The 22,197-nt window shown below is 42.8% G+C and overlaps 3 protein-coding genes across 3 annotated transcripts in view; 1 reads left to right on the forward strand and 2 right to left on the reverse strand.

The window, feature by feature from the left end:
• The window catches only part of LOC126558361 (fibroblast growth factor receptor-like 1), a 232,258-nt gene that overhangs the window by 7,264 nt on the left and 202,797 nt on the right, over positions 1–22,197 (reverse strand). The window lies entirely within an intron of this gene.
• Positions 8,606–8,968, reverse strand: LOC126559441 (protein chibby homolog 1). The gene has a single exon (XM_050215601.1). The coding sequence runs from the start codon at positions 8,966–8,968 to the stop codon at positions 8,606–8,608; it is 363 nt and encodes a 120-aa protein (XP_050071558.1).
• On the forward strand, positions 9,496–12,941 carry LOC126557997 (sodium channel and clathrin linker 1-like). Its single transcript, XM_050213927.1, has 5 exons — positions 9,496–9,792; positions 9,932–10,202; positions 10,500–11,035; positions 11,397–11,461; positions 12,704–12,941. Exons 1-5 carry the CDS (start codon positions 9,496–9,498, stop codon positions 12,939–12,941), a joined length of 1,407 nt encoding a protein of 468 aa, XP_050069884.1.

Here is a 22,197-nt window from a genome sequence, read left to right on the forward strand (position 1 = left end):
CTAGCTATGGCCATTTTTGGATTCAACGATTCCGGAAATTGGTAGCGACGTCAATCGTTATTGGCTTTGGCAACTCGTTCAAATTGGTCTGCTGGATTATTGCTGGATTTATTATTAAACTTACAATATTTTTTTATTCCAATTAGACGGCCTGGCTGTATTGCTTATTTAGCTTTATTTTTCATTTAAAATATAAATGACATAAAGAGCGTTATGGGGTAACATGGTTTTAAATTGCTGCCTGTTCATAAGAGAGATAAGATCGATAAGAAAAAAAATCGGTAATCTTTCAATCAGGGCCATCAGGGATACCCTGTTGACAAAATGAAACAAACAAAAAGTAAAGGATAAAAATAACATAATATAAAATAACATAAAAAAGTAATTAAAATAAATTATTTTTGTTGTAGAATCATCTAGTATTGAATCCTCATATACGTCGTATAACTCTGGCAAAGGCAAAATTATTTCGCTGTGGTGACGGATCATACGATGTGGATCACCTTTTGAGATCCTGCGGTGAATTTAAAACCGCCAGACCCTCCTTTTTGAGCGCAGTCTAGCATATGGGATGGACGACTGGGAACACAAATAGGAGAAGTGTTGGTTACCAGGAACTTCACCTGAATGAGGCTTATTTACCGATTCGAGGGAGACAACGGTCTTGCCTTAAGATTTCGTGTCTCCATTATCCTTCCAGTTCTTATTCGTTTTCCCTTTTTGCTAGTCGTTTTGTTGTCTATGTCTTACAATATATCGGAGCAAGGATATTATTCAACACACGCAAGCCTCATCGCAACAAGCCAATGAGGCAAAAAACAAGGAGAAAATGCCTTAAGAAATATGTGAAATATAAACACAAGAAGAGCTGAGAATATGGCGTCGAGCCGTACTGCGTAAACTAAATAAATAAATAAAAATAAAACGTTTATTTTTGCTTGAGATGATCAAATTTAAGTTAATGGTACAACAGTATAAATCCAGTATGTTCAATAAATGGTGGACATTAGAGTTGATTTGAGGAGTTGAGAGGAGTTGAGGGAATTTTCTCAATGTAAAATCTAACTGGATCATAACATTACCGAAAGCCACATTTGCTTGATTTGCGAAAAACGGCATTTGCACAACGATTGAAAGGATACAAAGTTGTGTCACCCTTCAGTGGATTACAATTGAAATGGAAATAGTTTTACCACTTTTTCGGGTGCCGCAAACGGTCCTTAAACAGGGACCAACAGCGACCTAAAATTTTGCAAACACTGTAATGGAGCAATTTACAACACAAACAAAATTGCGCAAACAAAAGTCACAAAAGCAATGGTCATCAATTCCATTCCATTATTTACCGTTTACCTAGCGGATGAGGTATGAAGTTTACACATTGTAATAACGTCGGTATTGCCAACACCAGGTCGTGCCGAATGTCGGAATGGTGAAGAAGTAATTAATAATTGATATTAAGAAAGTTTCCGCCTGGAATGAGCGAATGGCAAAATGGGGTATGGATTGGGTAGTGGGCCGTAACACGGGCAGCACATCAAGAAGTGCTTCCGAGTGCTGAGAAGTGTCAGCAGCATAATGGAAGAAGTTAAATAGTTGCTAATATTTTGCTCACCCACTAGCAGCGTTTTTTTTCAATTTGGATTTCTTTTTGTTTGCATTCCCCATTGCAGTTGAATCGAAAGATGCATACCGACGACGGTCTCGCATGCAGAAGAAAGTGACTCTCGTGACGAAGGAGAATGCGCATTACGTACAGACATGGTGCATACATCTGAAACTGATGTCGGTGGGAACGATACAGTTTTATCTTCTGCCGCATACACCACCACACATTGTCCTGGCGATAGTGTGGATTGAGTGAGGATCCTTTTTCTTTGCGATGCAGAAACCTGCATTGTGCACCTTTTTTTCGCTCTCTCTCTCTCCCCCTCTCTGTTGCAATTCTTCTGCTGGTTCTTGGCTGAAAGTTTAATTTATTTAATTATGTGCATTTATTGTTTCGCATCGCTTCACTGCGAACCCGGGCCCAGTCAGTCGGTTGTAACAAACGGGACAATGGAAGGTTAAGTGTTGTGTCAGCAGCAGACGAATCTGCAACATTGCTGCTGTAAGTTTTTCCCTAGCCGTGAGGCATCTTGCACTGCTGCATCCCCTTTACACGTGAAGCGGACGTTTTCGATTTCTGCACTAAGCCAGAAAGCTGCAAACTTAAGTTTCAGTGCCAGCAACGCGTCTGAAGTTTGATACCGTTTTCAGCTGTTCAGCCGGTGCAATGATGCGTTTTCTGCTGAACTGGATGGTCTTTGCTTTGGGAACATTGTTTCCTGGAAGGGAAAAGTCGAAGAAAGGTGTTTTCTTTCCATTTGATGTGTTGCTGGAAAGGGTTTGCTGTAAGTTATGATTTGTTGAAAAACGAGCGCGAGTTAGCTAGAACAGAAAGCTTCGCTTGGTAGATCATTGAATAAGTTATTATAATAAAATGAAAGTATATTCTGATAGCAAAACGAAGAGATGCAATGCATACAAGGGCTTCAGTGGAAGTGGAGACGATCTTTCATATGAAAGATCCGAACCATATTGAAATAAATTCTGCTATGACTAAATAAAGTCAAAGAATTACAAGAATTGCACAGCATTGGTTCAACAACATGGAAATTCGCTTGCAGCTGGGCGCTCTGCAGAGACGGTACCCACGTTTGCTAACACTGCTCTTATCTCTCTTATCGCTCGTAAATTTTACGTCGAATATTTGACGACAGGCATAGCATCTAAAGAACAGCGTAAAAATATGTTTAATTGACTTTCTACGTAAAAAAGTTGGTCATTATAACTCTTTTTATTAAGCAGTTGAAGTTAACAGCTGACCGATGGAGACGCACGGTAGTTCTTGAGCAGCGTTGACCTTGTATTTGCTATATTTTCATTAATATGTGATTTTTTCATATTTTCCGTGTATTATACGAAACAATTTTACTAAGCTCATAATGATCTCCGTTGATCCGTCCCATAACCACTTACGCCAACACCAACCCCTCGATTAAAACCACAACTGTATCGGATATCATTGCTATCCCCGTTCCGGATATCGGGCCGGCTTAAGGGACAATAAATAAAAAAATCAATCCAACCCGCTGTACAACCGTTCAAAGACCGTTCGATCGGTTCAATTTAACGTGCTGTGGTCCGAAAGGAGGCTTATTGCATGGTTCATTAAATTTTATTACGCCCAGCTTAGCGAACCCCGGCGCGCTCGAATGCGAGTCGGACCGTTATTGTGATATATGCGGCCCGGGGTACTGTTACCGAAGAACCCGCACCCGCTTTTGATAAGAGTTACCCCAGAATACATAGACACACGGTACTGATAAGAAAATTGAAAAACTAGCCCGTATCAAAAAATCAACAAAGCTTTACCGATACTTACTGTAAACTTTGTTTGTGCCACCCGGACTGATAAGGGTGGCGTTCGGTTCGGTAGACTATACCCGTGGGTTCCGTGTGACTTTCCAGGGTGCAAGCAGATCGATGGCCGGATACTTTCGATCGTGCTAATTGCTACACCGAACTGAATTGTTACTGAACCGCGCGCGGTGTTCAACAGTTTAGTGCTTCGCTTCCGACACCTACATTGTCCGGGCACTTGTAAAGGGCATCCGTTTGGGATGGGAGCTGGGAGCGCTTGGTGTCTGTTATCGGTGACATTTGTCAATTGTTTCAGCGAATTTTCACGAACTTTGAAGTTGGCCGGATGCAAGATGAAAGATAGAAGAACGCCACCGTTTTGGTTGCATTCTAGTGCAGAGATGTTTGTTTCCTGCTTAAGGGATGGTACGCTTACATAAATATCACTATTATTACACACCACTTTAAGGAACTTTCCTAAATAACTTCTGTTAACATTTCATTAAGCACACAACACAAACTAAAACTGTCATTTCGCACTACACTCACCACCCACGAGCCATCTTGTCGTTACTATGTTTTCATTACTAGTAGGCGTTGCTATTACTACGCGATGCACATCACGCAAAAAAAAAAAACATCAATTCAGGAAGAAGTACAGGTACATGCATCTAGCTATTATACTTGATTGTTGTGAAGTGGACCCTCTAGCACACTGCTGGCTACTGCAGGTTCAATAAACCGATCCGAGAGCTTGGCGCGCACATCGTCCACACGGAACGGCGGTTAAAATTAGACTGGAAAATGTGTAAACACACCGTATCGCGCACTTTATTGTTATTGACTGGAAATCACCCGTACCCCGTGTGCGTCGTGCGTAGTGGTGAAGCGTAAATTCACCCACCTGTAGCGAGCGCTCTCTTTGTGTGTGTATGTGTGTGTGTTTTTCGTGCAGCAAACTGTTCGATGGGCCTCGTCGACTCCCCCCAGGGTGTTGGGGATGGTTTGGTATGGTTCAGAGATAAATAATAAACCCTCCCATTCTACTACCATGGCACGGATGATGGAGCATTGCACACGTACACACGTACATGCACACACGTACAAGCACACACGCATTTGGCGAGAGAAAGTATGTGCGGGAATGTGGCATGCGTCATCTTCTTCTGCACGGGTGGAAAACGTAAACAACGTGCGATCGCACAAACATATGCACGACGAACGTTGTTTCTACTCAAACTCAAGGTTTTCTGGACTGGTTGGCGCGGCAGACGCACATACGTGGTCACAATGTGCGTTCTGTTTGGTTGGTAGAGTTGCGTTTTTTTTTATCATGCGCGCGCGCTTCGATTTTGACCACGCGGTGGGTTATGGAGGCGCGGTACGAGGTCAGGAATGTTTGTTTGTGTGATGGAATTAGGATATGATTGGATTATAATGGAACGTACTGTAACATTTAAGAGGAAAGCAATATTTTACCTTTTCGTGTAAGTAAATAATTAAAACATTTGTTTGATAATTTCGGTGTTAGCTTATTGTTTGGAGATTTTAGATTAAATTATATTTAATACTTTCTAACATTGATTGAGGTAGGTTGTTCTTAAAGACAAAAATGAGCAATCATATCTGTCTCATTACTTCTCGATGTAAGTTGCGTTTCATGCAATACACCAGAATGTCGTAAACAGTCTGAAATGAACCATAAAAAGGGCCAAACTCTCGATGCATCAAACCGAATGTATTCCGGTCACTGTTCCACCGCTTTGCGCCAAACCAAACTGCTGACAAAACTCGCCGCTGCTGCTACTACTGCCGACTGACAATAATTCTCACCAGAATAGCGTACAATAAAAAGATTAATACTTAAGCACGGCATCGTTATCTTTAAATGGCACCCTGTCTGTTCGTTGGATAGCAGCGGATGAGCGTCGTCCGCAGAAAAAAAAAAACATCCACCATGCTGTCTATCATTTGACCTCGCGCAGTAGATAAAGGAATCTGAAGCCCTGAAGGAGAGCTTAGCAGAAGAAGCTCCGCCAGGAAGATCTAACGGCGCCAACAATCGGAATGATTACGGATTTTGGAATGCCGTTGACCGATGGCATTTAGGGTGTCGGGGAATAGTTGGACGAATGCGGATGGCATAGTACGGCGATGTTTGTCGGCAGTTTGAAGATCCTGGTACTGGATTGCTTCCAGCTGTCAGTGTCCTTTGTCGTTCGGTCCGGTTAGACGCCGCCAAGCGTTCGTGGAATTGGTCCTCTACAGTGACGCTCGAAGGTTTCATCAGAAGGCTCCAGCAGGTTTTCATCACCGTTGAAGGATGATAACATTGAAAACGAACATTTAGTATCTGATAATTTTGAAGTGGGGCTTAAACCATTGTAGCCATCGAATTGCGTTTTTTTATATGAAAATGATTAGCATAAAAGGGATTTAAGTTTTCGAAATAAACAGTTTTCCACTTCAGATAGAGAAAAATGCTCTCTTTCTTATCATTAAAACCGTCAACCGACAAAATGATCACTAAAACCATCGCTTTACCCCGAGGGAGATGAAAGTAGCGAAATGAAATCCGTTTTCTTCAGCTCCCGCTTGTCTTTTGAGCTGATTGAACAGCAATTTGTTTGGCATCAGTGTCAGCAGCGTGAAATTACATTCGATGCAACAAACCAGAATGATTCCCGAGCACAACAAGAGCTCCATACGTTTCCATTGCACCATAGCAGCGATCCAAAATATTTGATGCTTGGCGGAATGTGGCCAAAGACAGAGGCAGAAGAGAGGTAGACGGATGCTTAATTTAAAGGACATTTTTTCCCCTCCGCATACGGTGGCATGCAGAGCAGGAAGCAGCCACATCTCACACACATAATTGCTTTGCCGGCGGCATCATTCGCCGTACGGTGGAATTGGGTTTTGGGGCGAGACACAGCGAGCCAGAAAATGAATTTGTCCATGGAAATTGCATTTTATCGTTGGGAAATCGAACAAATCTTTCCAATATCCTTGCCGGCGCCGTACGCTGCACGATCGAACGATATGTTGTCTCTATGTGGAGTGTAGAGGCTGGGTTCGATAGCCTTAGAAATGTTTTAGTAAGCTGGCTAATAAAATCATTCCCACCGGAACCAAGCCCCATGCAAGGCTTGAGAAGAGGATTAAGCTTTAGTTAGATAGTGGTCAGCCAGAATTACATCATCATCACCATCATCATCATCATCCACATGATCATCTACGGCCAAACGCGTGGTTCGTTGGAGCGTGCAAATCGAATCCCTTCCCTCCAGAGGGTTTATGAGTTGTTGCGTTCCAGTTCCGGCAATCCCGTTCTGCTGTTCGTACGTTTTTTCCACTCGCTTCGATTTATTTTCCCTTTAACAACAGCAACAAAAAAAAAAAAAGCAGAATGCAAAGAAACTACTGTACAAGCGGTAAAGCGAGGTATACCAACATTCCAAACACATTTGAACAAGAATTCATTGTTGCAAGCTTTACACGTGGTCATTTTTTGTGTTTCCCTAGAGGGGGATGTCTTACAAGCATGTGCTTTTTTGTTTGGCCTGAAAAAGAAAGCAAACCACACACAACTGGGCCCGTGAATATGAAAGAATCACAAAAAAGCTACATGAAACAACGATGGAATGGGACAGGATCCGTTAGAACTAACCGTACGTTGCGACCGTTGGTTTGCGTTCACCTTCCGGTACAGGCTGATGGTGGTGGAAGTGTAGGTGTGCTGATAGTTTTGACCTGCAATGTAAATTGGTTTTGACCATGTCTTGTAGTGAGTGGTTTTTTTGGGGGGTTCCCACCACTGTCACTGGTCACTGTGGGAACTTTTCCCTAGAAATGCCATTCTCGCTCACCGGAAGCTTTCGTTTCGATTTTTTGTTTCGCGTGTTTATTTCCATTTTCGGTAGTCATGTGGTAAGATGTTTTTGTTCGTTTTTTTCCGGAGGACGCAACAGCTTTGGAATAATTTTACATCAGCCGAAAAAAAAAAAGATAAAGTGGTAGTTTATTTCTGTTGGTAGTATTAAAGAAAGGCAAGAAATAATCGGTCAAGAATAGTTAGAGAGTACTACTTTGCTCGAAAAATAAAGTGACTGCGTTTTTTTCTTAAAAGGTTTTTTATTAGGCTAAATGAAGGTCATCACCATTGAATTAATCCCCTTCTGATGCATTTCTTTTACCACTTCTCTCACTCCTCGAAGCAGGTGGAAAACGCGGATGCTGGGATGTCCTTTAGTTCCGCCGTCGCTGCAGCTTCTATCTCCTCGATGGTGTCAAAACGGTGTCGCCGAAGCGGCCGTTTTAGCTTGTTGAACAGCCAGAAGTCGGCTGGTGCCAAATCTGACGAATACGGCGGTTGAGGAACAATATGGGTGCCAGTTGTTGCGAAAAACTCCCTCAAAATGATGGCCGTATGGTAGGGCGCATTATCGTGGTGCAAAAAACAAGCTGTTGTTTTTCCACAAATCCGGTCGCATTCGCCGGATGGAGGTCCGCAACCGCCGCGTTACGCTTAGATAGTACTCTTTGTTCACCGTTTGACAATTCGGAAGAACTTCCTTGTGAACCACCCCACGGTAATCAAAGAATACCGTCAGCATCACCTTAATTTTCTACCGACTTTGGCGCGACTTCTTGGTCCTCGGCTCGTTCGGGGAACACATTTTTCTTCGACATAGATTTTTCCCCGATGGCTTTTTGTAACATCCGTTTCCGCAGTCTTTCCGCAGCGTTTATTTCATTGCGCAAACAAAATTTGATACATGCGCCGTGCTCCACAAACTTGGACATGGTCAATATGGACAAAAAGACTTGGCGCAGCTTCTAAAACAAATTGTCTAACTGTGTCTTTTTGGACACAGTAGTACATTGATATAAAGGTCTACAAATATGGCCTAACTTTTATACTATTGGAACTGGAGATGTCTGATCTTAATGTCTGGAGATGGCTGACTTTATGTATAAGATACGTCCGCAATATGGATTATTCAGATTATTATTTAGATAATTTCCCATTCTTAATAATAGATAATATCTCATTCTTATTTTAGATAATATCCCATTTATCCCATTCTTAAGCATATCTTAGAAGTCAATCTATCTTCTGTATTCATATAAAAGGTACAAAAGTATAATGCTTCCTTGTAAAAATAACACGAAAAAGATTCCTCACCCCATCATCCGCCTATTGGTTTTTAATTTCATTCAGTTCGATCACATTCTCCGTGAGTAAATCGACCAGCACATCCAGCTTCACCTGCAGCATGTTGTTTTCCTGCTCGAGCGTTTTCATTCGTCGCTTCATGCGCAGCAAATCGTCCGTCATGTTGACGCCAGCGGTCCCGGCAGCTGTCCCCGAGCCACCCGGAACTGTCCGCAACCCATTCAGCCAGACACCGTCGATGAAGCAAAGCTGCTTATCAACCAGATTCAGCGTAATGGTGCGGAAATCATCCAAATCTTCGGCCGGCGGTGGGCAGCCAATGTTGAGCCGCTGGGTACGCGGTGGCGCTACTTTCGGTGCAAACTTCTTCTGAAAAATTGGCATCGTGAACTGGTGACGTTGTCGATACACGGATACGCTGAAAAAAGAAGAAAAGGTTGCACTATGCCGTTGTAGATGGGTTGTGGCTCGATTTACCTGGCACTAATCTGTCGCTAATCTGTTGAATGCGTTCCCTGCAGGCAGCTGTCAATAGGATCAGTTTCGGGTGGTGTCGGGCGTATAAATTACGCTACAAACAAAAGCGTTTTCACTTTTTGCTGCTGTCAAGTGATGGTTTACACTGGCGCTAGTGTAGAGTTTTCCCTACCGATCATGCACTGTTTGCTGCAGCACGGTGCTTAGCAACCGTGGCCATATGAACGTGGTTCCGTCACCATGGCGACGATAATAGCAACACAAACAAAAATGAGCATGACGCTTGTTATACCGGAAAAGTGCCAGTTTGACGTTCAGTGATGGTGCTTTAGTTTGTTTGTATTTTGTCAAAGAATCGTTGAGTAATAAAAATTAATGCTTAAAAAAGAAAATCACCTAAACTAACAAGTTGGTTTTGCTCGCCCCCGTGTGTAATGTCGGTTGCGAATCGCGCAGCACCCGAAAGTGGTCATGAAAAATGTGATTTACTGAAGCAATTTAACGAACTTTACCGCTGTATCGAGCAGGAGATACGTTCCCATCGTCACGAGCACGAGCGCGTCCGTGCGGATCTGCAGCACCAGCTCGAACGTGGTGTACACAGCACCAAACCATTCGATTCCGTGTACGAGCAAGACGGTGCCGAACCGTCAGTTGCTGAGCCGGATTACAAACGTGTCAGCGATGAAGTGATCCGGAACCAGCAGAATCAAATTCAGCTGATCAAAGAGGTTCGTTTCGGTGGCTTACCTGGAGCTCCCGGTATCAATATAAATGCATAGCGTAGAGGCTTCAGGATAAAGCTTTCGATTTTTTTTTTTGTTGCATATTTTTCAACGGGAAAAATCGCGACCAACCAAAAAACCGTAGGAAAAAGAAACGTTCGAGAAGCTGTGGCAAAGCTCTCAGTGTACAATCCGTATTTTGGAGCTCGAAATACACGAGTACAGACGGCAACTGAAGCAGCCCAAGGGGGTACTTGAGGCACGGCAACAATACGCGGCCGCCGTACAGCTGCTGGAAAAAAATATAGCCGACTTGAGGGGAGCATTGGACGAAAAAATAACCGAAAATCGACACCTGCAACGTGAGCAGCAGGCAACAGCGGAACGGATGAAGGTATTGGAGGAAAATGGAAAAGGTAGGTTGCTGTTGGTGGGTAGCGAAAGGGGAAGAGCCAGTATGTAAATGATGTGCGACGGTAGCCATCGGTTGGAAAGGGATTAGAATTTCGATCCGGTTACTAGCGCTCGTGCAGGCCACAAGAGCTGCCTGTCATTCCCGGGGATTTGCACCGAAACCGCTCGTTTTGTGCTAACGTTTTCGCTTTTCCTTTCTCTTCCTTTCGCTGCCTCGCAACCTGCTGGCATTTATTTTGGCTGGTCTCGGCTGTCTGTTTATCCCATCACTCGGACGGGGAATTTTCACACCACGGCAGCGCAACAGCGAGAAGCGGAAGCGCTAACGAAGGCAATCGACGAGCTGCGGACAAGTGAGTGTCAGCTGCGCTCCGATCTCGACCGTACGATGCGGGATAAGTCGGAGCTGGAGACGCTGCTCGATACGGCTGCCACACTAGCCAAACAGCACATGAGCCGTGAAAATCTCGCCCTCGCTAAAGTACAGGAAGCCCTACAGATTGCGGACAGTGCGATCGAGGAGAAGAATTGCGTCGTTCGACGGGAGCAGGATGCCCGGGAACAATGTGACTTTCTGGCCTCCACCATTGGGCAGGTGATGGAGGAAGCGGCCCGCAAGGTGGAACACGAGCTCGGTGGACTGCGCAGTGGGTACGAGCGGCAAATAGGCGAACTGGAACGAGCCCTTGACCAAACTCGGAGCGCACTGAAGATACAGGCCCAACGAACGACCCAAGCAGAGACGCGGGCACGTACGGTGGAGGAAAAGTTTCGAACGTTGCTAAAAACGAACCAAAATCTCGACACCGATCTGAGGGCTGCTTCGAAGATGATTGTAAGAGAAACATCGGAATAGTATTTTTTTTCTCCTTATCTTAGTCTGTATTTGAATGCCGAACAGGCTGACCGTTGATGTGTCACCTTGCCATGCTGTAGCATTAGTAGTGAATTTGGTTTTCTTCTAGATTTTTGTGTGTGTGTGTGTGTGCGCGTAGCACTGTATATGCTGATCTGTGTGTGATAATGCTGAGTAGATTTTCCATCCACCACAACCAATGACTGTTTGCGGTGCGCAATAACGGAAAACCGAAAGCCATTCGATACCGTACGGGTGTCGTTGAATTGCGAGATTTTGTGGATCTTTTTGTGTAAATAAGAAACTACATCCCGATTTCACTTCTTTCTTTCATTTGCAGACCGAAATGGAGCTCAAGTTGGAAGCACTTCAGAAAACGATGGCCAAAGAGAAGGAAACCAATCGGTGAGTGTGAGCGAGATTGGGAAGGAAATTGGTTTGCCAATGTTCTGTTTTTCTTTCCTTTCGTTTCCATCTTACACTACACTCCTGCTATTCCGCCTCACTCTTCTCTGGGGTTGGAATTGGCGGGGTTTTTGCTTGCACTGCATTGCCTCATATTTTCCATTATCGTTTATTAATGAGCAAATCTAGAGTGAATAGAAGATTCTCGCAATGGAATGCGGATGTTTTCGCTACCGAGAACTGAATCGAGGTACTGATTGTGATTTTTAGTGCCTGAAAGCAGTGCGATAATACCGTGAAGAAATCACTACAGCGTGGAGGGAAAAGGCGACAGAGGACTCTGATTAGTTATTGAACGTTTTGTTGAATAGTTTATTTATTTCTTTTTTACCTTGAAGTTATTTGTTTGACTAATTCTTGTTTGTAATAAAACTTTTATGATTTTTTTAATCATTTTTAATAGACCTTTAAAAATAAGTCATAAAGTGAAGTTATGAATTAGCTATCTCTTATTATGTAAGCTCTCACAGCAAAACTATTTGCGCCTTGAGTGGTAAACAGTAATAATTTTGTTGATAAACTGTCTGATAAACTGATTGTCTCTACAAATAATCACACTTATTCCTCCCAATGCAGTACTGCCAATAAAACTGCATGATTTGAAATTAAAAGCAAACACAATTATTGTTATAGAATGCACAAGCAAACTGCACCCAGCACAGCGTCGTGCGTCCTTTAGCACGACGGTAAATAAACTGAGCCCGATAAGGGAAGGGAATGCTATAAATTATCGAAACGAAAAGCGATTCTTCTATTCCCACACATACACTTGTCGAGATTGTGTTGGTTTCAGAGCAATGTTTCCTTTAAGGCACATACTTTTCCATTGTATCGTACGAAGAGTTTCTTCCGTTTGCTTGCTGCATGTGGAACGATTCGAGTGCATCTCGTCATTGTGGAGAGGACGGATCTCTGCTTTCACCGCATCTGATACAGTTTTCGATCAGAAAATATCTCACTTAGCAGAGTGCGAGTGCCGCAACGAGGCAAGAAGCCCCGATGGGTACGGAAAAATGCATCCACGAACATCCCCCCGTTACATATCTTTCAAACTTAAGCTCCAGCACTCAAACCATCGTTCGTTACAAATTCTGCTTATCTATGTTTCACTTTTAATTATTACTCTACATTCTGCTCTCTCTCGCACCCCTCCCGGTACATGCTTCCGGGTGCTAACGGTAGAGCGTGCAGTGCACGAGAGGAAGACTTGCAGCGCCTGTTGGCCAACAGCGAGCAGCTGAAGGACCGTTGGAAGCGCGAGATGCTTTCGGTAACGGACGAGCTGCGGTGCAAGATTGCAACGATGCAGCGAGAGAATTGCAAGCTAACAGCGGAAAACAATCAATTAAAGGATCAGCTATTAATGGCATCGTCACCACCGATGGTGACCGGCAACGATGGAGGCGCCCAGTCGGTGTGATCACGCTCGGTACGGATGGCACTGTTGCTGGTGTGTAGCTGTTGTTGCTTGTTCGTCCAACTCGAAAGTGGGATGGTGTAAGTGGAACATGGGTTTTGCGGTAAAACTTCCGACCGGTCCTAAGTGTGGCCCGTGGCGGATGCTTCAATCTATTAGCGTAAGGGGGATCCGATTGCGTGGATGGACACGTACGCAACTAGGACGAACCCCGCGAGGGTTGTAATGTTCGAGGCCAAGTTTACTGTGTCTCACAGCTCTATTCACGCAGTACAATCGATCAACAGAGACGTAATTGATGGTGGCGCACTTGGTGACCAAACACAATCGCTATTTTGTAGGGTACTTACTAACCGAGACATAGGATGCAGAGACGATTTCCATCAGGATATGTGTTTTGGGTGGAAAACTTTGTGAGTGATATTGAAACCTTCCTGAAACATGAGGATATGGAATGTGCGTATCCTTTATTTAGTCTCGAATGATCGTAATTAGGCGAAATTAGCGAGGTAATGAGATTTATTTTCTCTGGTTAGATGAAGCTGGCATAACAATTTGGCCAAAAGGGGTAATAAAGGGATATATTGAACCATATTAGTAACGATAGAAGACTGTTTTGGACGAAGTTTTGTGAAGGAATTGCTTTTCTGTTTAATTAGAATTGTATCCGATGTGTCGGTGAAGTAAGCGATTAGTTTCACCAGGAAGAGATTTGTGTTTTAAGGATCAATTAAGGAAGGTTTCGAAAAATTTTGTAGCATTGTGTATATTTGTACTGCTTTAAGATAAAATAGGTTAGTAACATATTTCAGAAAACATTTCAACTATAAGTGCACACCATCGAATCCTATAAACAAAAGAAACGAAAATGTAAATTTTTTTAGATCGCTTTTTGTGACTGTGACTTTATATAATTGTATTACACTTTACTAGGAATATTTTTTAAAATAATAATTATGATTTGCCTCTTCAAAAATGCGAAATTAAGGGTTTTTTCATGCATAATTAAAGAAAGGTCTTAGCTCATTCTTTTAAACAATCCATTAGACACATCAATAAAGAAAATGAAAAACGAAATAAAAGCATAACTACACTTTGTAACTGGATTACATTCAATCTCTTCCGATACACATTTCCCGATAAAAATACCACCAACTTGAAGCGTTTTTGGTCGACCGTTTTATTCGACGGTACATTAATTTCGCTTCCCTTGCAGATGCAGGGCAAAACTTTCGTGCTGTCACAGCACCGAGGTGGAATTTATGAGATCGCTTAATCTTAACCGATTTCACCAACCAGTTAAGGGAATGAATAATAATGTCTTGCAGTGTAAGCAAGAAACTTGCAACACTATCAACCACACTTGACAGCGAGAAAGAGAGTGTAAAAGAGAAAGAGATCGAGGGTGGAAGAGATTAGCTAGGATGCAGTCAGTTGCAGTCACGCTGCAGCTAAAGACCGCACTAAAACTTTCTCCGCCCTACTGTTGTGTGGTGTTGGTGGCATTGGCGGACCTGTTTGACTTTACCGTCACATTCCTTAAGCGATGTGAACATGCCAGACGTGGTGCTTGGTGTCGGTTCCCTCCCGTCAGCAATGCGTCCTGAGACGTATCCGATACTGGCAAGCGGCTAAAAACTTACACACTAACTGGCGTCAGGCAGGCAGTCAATTTAATTGTTACCAAGACGTTTCCATAACGGTGCATTGTGATCATGTGTGTTTGGTGACGTCGGAGTTAGTTTACGAAAGCTGCCACTGTCTGCACGTTTGGGCAGATCCGGCAGGTCGAGATGCTTTGGGAGTTTGGGTTGAGAATAATCTTATTTGTAATCTTACCAGCTTAAGCGTACCGTTTCGTTGGTGTGCGTGGGTCGTCGTGGTAGCTTTATCGTTGCAACTTTAGCGTGTTTGGTAAAATGCATTCCTCAGCACGGTTGGGTGCAGTTTGAACAGTTCAACGCGTTGAAAGCGTTGTTAATTGCTTTGTGTCGCATAGGACCCTGTGCAGGTACGAGAGAGGTAAAGTTTATGAATAGCTGTGACATCCCGAAATAGAATCGAATGAAGAAGTTGGATCAAATTTGATACATTTCGTGTGTTTAATTATATTTCATTTATTAAATGCTCCTTTTTAAATAAAACCTTAAACATTAATTGTTATTTTGTTTCGTTTTCGACCTTCAAATAGCAATCTCAAAACGTGTGTTTCAGTCGTACATCCTTTCAACACATTCTCTAGTGTCAATTTGCACTTGTGTCTCGTTTTACTCCTTGCTTAAGACACTTGACAGTCCTTGCGAACGAAATGTGAAGCACTCTCAGGATGGATAGTTGCACACGAGTCGAATTCTGTACCATTTGGAACCGAAAAATTGTGTTACGACACACACACACCTGTCCACCATGCCTTTACCGTACCCCAACTCAGCAAAACTGAACCGGATCTCGTACGTGTTTTGGATTTTTCGTTGACCGCTTTTCTACAAAGTGCTGTTACGGGTGTGTTTTTTGATTTTGTTTTCTTCCAAGCACAAACGACACTTGCGCTAAAGTAGGTTGAAATCATCGCTGTAAAACAATGCTTTTGAGGTGAGCGAGTTGAGATGGGTAATGCAGCAGGATAGAAATTCATTTTTATCTGCCTTGTCTTCGGAATCCGGACGATAGTTGCGATGATTGGGGATGGTGGAGCGGAATGTCTCGGCAGTGTAAAAACCTTTTCTGGAAAGGAAAAACAATGTCACGTACAAACCGGAATCCGAACAACGCTTTGGCAATGGTTCGCGGTTTTTACCTTTTTTTTTTTTGGTGCTGTGCTAAAAATGCTGCAGGGTACGTCCAAGGACATGGGACAATTGTTTACGATCGTGAATGTGGTAGGAAAGAAACAGACACTATTTTGGTGACTTCAAATTGAGCAAAATAATGGCATTTTAGAATCAGTTTATGAAAGCATTAGCTTGTAAAAGGGATTAAGAGCGAAACGTATTACGTGATGTGGAAATTTCAAATTGAAACTTTAAAAGTAATCGATTGTAGGAAATAATTGTCCTTATCCATTACTTCTCAGCTTCTCTTCTTATTTATTTTTTTGTATAGTGATAACAGTTGAATTATACCTGGAATACCCTTGGGACGGAGTGGACCAAGACTGTTATTTAGTCCAATATTAAATCAAGATTTGTTAAAAAAGGATAAAACCCGTAATGAGATTGGCGAGTTGCAAGTAATTAATGGTGAAAAGATATTACAAATCAATGGAGAATGTTTTCCTCTCATCATCCTGTATTACCATAGAGTAAAACATTATTTGAACCAAGGGATACAAGTATGCTAATAAAATATGACTAATTACACAAAATTATTTATCTTAGACACATAAATTAAGATTTAATTTCTTGCGGGACGATGAATGGAAATTCCAATTTCATGCTAATAAATAAGAAATTTCATTGATACCCATCATCATGCATAACTTCTATCGCTATAGATCAATCAAATCCGTCCACGGCCATGTGGCTGCCTTTGGGGAGCAAGCGTCTTGCTAGGCCAAACTTCCAAAAGTCATAAACAGCAGCACGAAACTAATTAAAACTTAAGACATGCCGTGTTACTCATTCGCCGACGTACCAAAACGTGTCCTCGTTCAGTTCTGACCAGCAGCCAGTGTCTGGATGGATGGATGGATGGATAGCTGAGGCAACACTGACGAAATATGCACGTCCAGCTTTAGGGTGGGATTTGTGCTTCGGGTTTTTGTGGTCGCCATCCAAAGTGCACCGAATAGAAGAAGCTAATCTCCACCATCTGCTACCATCGGTGAACGAAACCGAAATTCGTTAGTCGCTCACTAAGCAAGCAAAAGCGCTTCACCATACCAAATAGCAGCGCTGTGGTATCATTTGTGTGCGAGGGGGAAGAGAGAGAGAGAGAGAAAAAAAAAACATTCCCCATAGAAACTGTGCAATCATTGCCTAGCACATCGTCGAAAAGCTTCCCGAAAGTCCCCCCCCCCCTCCCGCCTCAAGAAGTTTGTCCCCATCAATACAGCGGGGAGAAAAGTTTCATAAAGTGCTATCCCGTTGTTCGTTTCGTACACAATGCTGCATCGAGGATGCGTTTGCCACGCGGTTAAGATCGAATGTTTCTCCGCCTCTGCGGGAAGAATCACAAATTGTGCAGGGCTTTCCACAAAAAAGGGGGAAGGCAATGTGAGTCGAGGTTATGTACGTTCGGTAGGATGCATCACAGAACGGATACTACACTGGCATCGGCAATAGTAAGATGGCCGGAGAAGATTCCTTGCAATCATGGTGGCATCATGGTGCGGGTGCAGTAAAATTGCGGTCGATAAATTTCTGTCTAGTGCACTTTTAATGTACGCCCCGTGGTCCCATAAATTCGATCGATTTTTGTTTTTGCACGAACCGTGGATGCTTTTGTTTCCATTGGCTGTTGAGCGCGCCAGGAGGTGCTACCGGTGAACATGGGAATGCATCGTACGGAATTTCTTAACCGTAAAATCGATAGCATGTAAGAAATGGTTTGAGGTGTGAGTGGAAATCATCGATGTTGAACTGGTGAAATGTGACAATGTGACCTCCTTTTATGTAATACACTGCTCAACAAAACTTTACGATCACTTGTTCTGTTTTTGGGAAACTAAACATGAACTGACTTGACCGAAGATAAATTTTTATTCAACCTTTCATTTCAGCTTTCACTTTCATTTTATTGAACAAAGAGTTTAAGGTTATGTCAAGCACTGTAATGCTTCTTCCGGCTTAAACTTCAATTACTGTAAGACTCTCCTTTGAGGAATGCGTTTAAGATGGTTCTGTAATATCTTTTTTATTTGCTACATAAAGGTCTTTAAGATTTCTTCTCTATTTACTAATCATAATGTCAACAGGGGTGACCCGTTGGTTTATGCGAAAGCGGCGCCGGTCTTTACACGGCAGGACCAGGTTTCAAATCCCAGCCGGACCACCATCCCCCGGTAGTGTGGACTGATTTTCCAACTTCGTGGTACCGACAAGCCTAGTAAGCCATACGATGGCCGGCGTTTCCTTAGGAGGTCGTAAAACCAAGAAGAAGAAGAAGAAGAAGAAGAAGAAGAAAGAGAAGAAGAGAACTTCAAACATCCCAACAGTGCAAAGATCAGCGGAGGGCAAAGAACCACATACATCTGTTGTGTGTTATGCTTAAAAATAACTTAGGTCAAATCATCCTTACCAAACGAAGCCTTCAACGCTTAGTGGTAGGTCCCTAAAGTGCGGATTGATGATGCATCGATGAAAATGCAATTGCATCACTGCTTCTCACCGTATTATTGCACGAGTGAAGCGGGCTACTTTCGGGCGTTGGGAATTCTAAGCTCACTCTACTTGACGTAGCACACTATCAGCTTCTACTACTGTAGTAGACCAAATTGCCATCGTAGGTAGGTCACATCTTCGTTCCGAATACGGGTGTATACACACACACACAGCCGGAAGTCTTGTGGGAGCGAAAGTAAAATGAATTGCACTCGAAGGTAATCTATGTTTGTTTGGGCTTCTGCAACCGACTTCTTCACCATCCCATCCCATCCATCCGTCCTTATATCCATTGCACGCACGTACACACGAGCTCACTTGTTGGCTTTCGTCGTATCTCAGTGCGCCCCCCATCCCATTGCGGAAAGTTCGAAAAACTTTCAGTGTAATGTTACACGGGCCAATATAGGGTCGCCGATCAGGATGGGCGCGCAAAAGAGACAGCACGCAGGATATGAACCTCTTCGTGTGCAGGAACCTCCGGCAACGTAACGTTAAGGGAATCAACTGGTATCTAAAAGGCTCTATCAGTGCTTTCCCGGCTGTTTGGACGTGCGCTTCGACCGGGTAACCCAATTGTCGATGGGGCGGAGTAAGTGATCGAAGCTTCCGGTGCCGGTACCCGGGTAAAACATTCTTCGTAAGTCGCAAACTTTCATACGGCACCCCTCTGAATCTACAATCAGGCCGTGCTTTTCCTTGTGCGGGAGCCCGGATGGGACACGGTTGGCCGACTCAGGGCATCAGGGACAGGACGAAACTATTACTTTCCATGGCGTATGTAGTCGAATGGGACACCGAAAGACGAGCGCTGCTGATCAACGGGTTGTACGGAAAGTTTACAGATTATGTGCATTGAATTAACAATCATTGGACAACGTATAGGAAACGGATGGACGAAAAAAAAATGGACGAATAAGTCCAGTAAGGTGCAAAATAAAGGTAAGTTCCAATATATATGCTGTGTCAGTGGTTCAGCTGTGATCCATACGTATGTCGGGTAACCATTATGAGGTGATCGTGTAAAGTTTTTTACTAAATCTCTCTCTATCTCTCCCTTTCTATTGAGCTTGACCGTTTGTCCTGGGAATACTAACTTCAGGACAACCGGTCAGTCTCAAGCGTAGTTGCTTCGGCATGCATGTGTGTGTGTGTCGATGTTAAATTGGCTATTAGATTTTAATGATGGACCACAGCCCAACTAGAGCGGTTGAGGACGATCGAAGGGTGATAGGGCTTCGAGAATTAAATTACTTTCAGGAACGTTTTAATTGGAAATGGCTGCTTTTGACAGCTAAAAGTTCAACGATTGAAAACGTACGATTGATATGCAGGGCAAGTATCGTAGCAAAAACCGTTCACCGGCAACAAGTGGCCCTCAAATGCAATGTTTGGGAGGGAAAAACAAATCCTCTTAATCATTTTTTATTTTAAACATAGTTTGCTGGTGAAATCATTACATGATTGTAAATCCCTTTTAAAAGCATTGTAACAACTGGGTTGCAATTTATAATGGTGCCCCTTCATACTTTCCCATACACTTACATAGTTGTAGTTCAATGCAGTGCAAAATGAGCCCCGAAAAGTGGATCCAGCCAGCGTGGTGCGGGATGCTGCGGGACGAAAGAATATTCTTTCATGAATTTTAAAAAGTGCACTACCACTAGCACCAACTTCCGACAGCAGTTTTGATAAACGACGCCGAAACGTTCGCCCAGACCAAGATGGAACACTTGCACGTGCTCGCGCTCCGGTAGAAGAAGCGCAAATACCGCGAAATTGATAAACTTTTTGTAAGCCATGTGTTACATGCTGGTGCATGGTGTGTGCATGTTGCTTTTTTTTTTTGGGGAAAGGCAAGGTTTGGTAACAATCAAGGCCAGTGCAAGCACGGTGTACCAGTGCAGATGATGTTTTATAGTTTGTAACAGAAGCAAGCAGTAGCTGTGGCGTAAAAGCACTAGGAATTTACTGTTCCTTTTTGGGTGGAACAATGTTTCTCGAGCATCGGCGTAAGGTGAAGCATTGCAATGCTTCCTGCGCTGCTGTAGATAGGTAATGATGGAGAAGCGTGTTTGCTGAACGCTTTTGTGTGAAAGTAGCAAATCTTTTTACGTCCAAAGTGATGAAATGAATAGTGGCTGAGAGTGCACAATTGTTTGCTGTTTGTTTGCTGCATCGTGAAACGAAGAATGGTTATGATTTTATTGTGTTTCTTTGTTTTACGAGCTCAATTTGAGAAATTAATTCTATTTCGAAACTTTGAGCTTCTTTTTACTGGTATAGGTATTTCTTGTAAAATGATCAAGGAAACATAATTTAAATAATCAAAAAAGGAATTGTACTCAACCATCAAATACGCAAATCGGTGCTCGACTGAACGCTGGAAAAATTATCAAGCATTGCATACATTTAGGCGCAAACCATTTTCTCATGCTGACGTGGAAAACAGATTCTGGTTGGCGTACGAAGAAACTTTAAATTGTACTTTTTTCATGAAGTGAAAAAAAAAACAGCACACTATGGCAGATTGTTGTCTTTGTTTTGTAACATCTTAAGATTGTAGCCTTAAATGACCTTTGGATTGCGCTAAAGAGTTTTGAAGCTGGAGCAAAAAAAAAAAAGGGAAACTGAAACTCGATAAAAAATGAAACCACGCACGTCAATGGCAGCGAAAGTGATCCATCCATCAATCATAATCAACCGACGCTATCAAACGATAACAATATACTACGCCTAGAGGTTGGTGAGCGCGAGAACCGAGCTGGTTGGATGCTGCGCCACCAGTGTATACGTCATCGTCACCGCCGCCTGTACAAACCGAGTCCGGGAGCAATTTCGGGTTTGAATTCCATCGTAGGGCCGTAGAAAATTGTGGTACCAAATGTGCTGTGCTATGCATGTATATGTGTTTGTGTAAGCAAGCGAACGGGAAAAAAACGTAATAAAATATGAAAGCAATCAGTTGACGGAGCAACAGAGGGAACCGTGCTGCAAGCTGCCAGCATCACATTAGACCGCGAAGAGATTAAATGCATTATTGATGAGATTGTGTGTGTGTGTGTGTGTGTGTATTTTTTTTCTTTGCTTTTGCTTGTCTTTCATCTGACACACTATGCCATATCGTCTCTTTCATATCATTGTCTGGGCGTATGGTGTTGGATGACGAGTGTGTGTGTGAGGATGTACGTGTGCTTATGTAGTATGTTTTTCGCTGACATACGTCTATATAGTTTGACCGTTTTGGTTCGGGTTAAGCGGCATTTATCACTACCATTTATCATGGACGGGCGGTGAAAATTAGATTATTAGAACCGCAGCCCCAATGCGACAGCGCGTGTGACGTGCCGATCTACTGAGAATCAAGAAGAGACGCGTAGGTTTGGTTGTTTGTTTTGTACGAAGGATATGATTTCAATAAGATAGATCTGCGATTTCGCTGTAAGCTACAGATTACTGGAAGCTTTTTTTTTACTGCTTTTACAGCTGTTTAGTCATGTTTATATTTTTAGTACATTAAAAAAAAACTTTTATAGAAACATTTATGCAGCAGTAGTGATAACTAAATTCTTTGAGAGTGATAACAATAGTTAATTAATTAATATTGCTAATTCATTACTAAACTACGTAGGGCAAGGATGAAAAATAAGGAAAATCTGTTTAATCCCATATAATACAATAAAATCAAAGTAAATAGGAAAAGACCTTTAAGTATAAACAAGTGAAGAAGCATACTTTTTCACGGTGTAGTACGGAAACGAACATATCTGAAAACATGCTAATAATAAGGAGAAATTTATGCTATTTCTGTAATCTAGATCCGATAGCAAAGCTATCGGCCGATAGTGTAAGTCGCAGGCCAGTTAACGCATTCATTATTATAATAAAGCGAAAAACTTCACCAACTGTTCGTCTTCGTTTGCAGAAAGTAGAAGGTT

The sequence above is a fragment of the Anopheles maculipalpis genome, chromosome 2RL (assembly GCF_943734695.1).
Source record: "Anopheles maculipalpis chromosome 2RL, idAnoMacuDA_375_x, whole genome shotgun sequence".
Taxonomy (NCBI): Eukaryota; Metazoa; Arthropoda; class Insecta; order Diptera; family Culicidae; genus Anopheles; species Anopheles maculipalpis.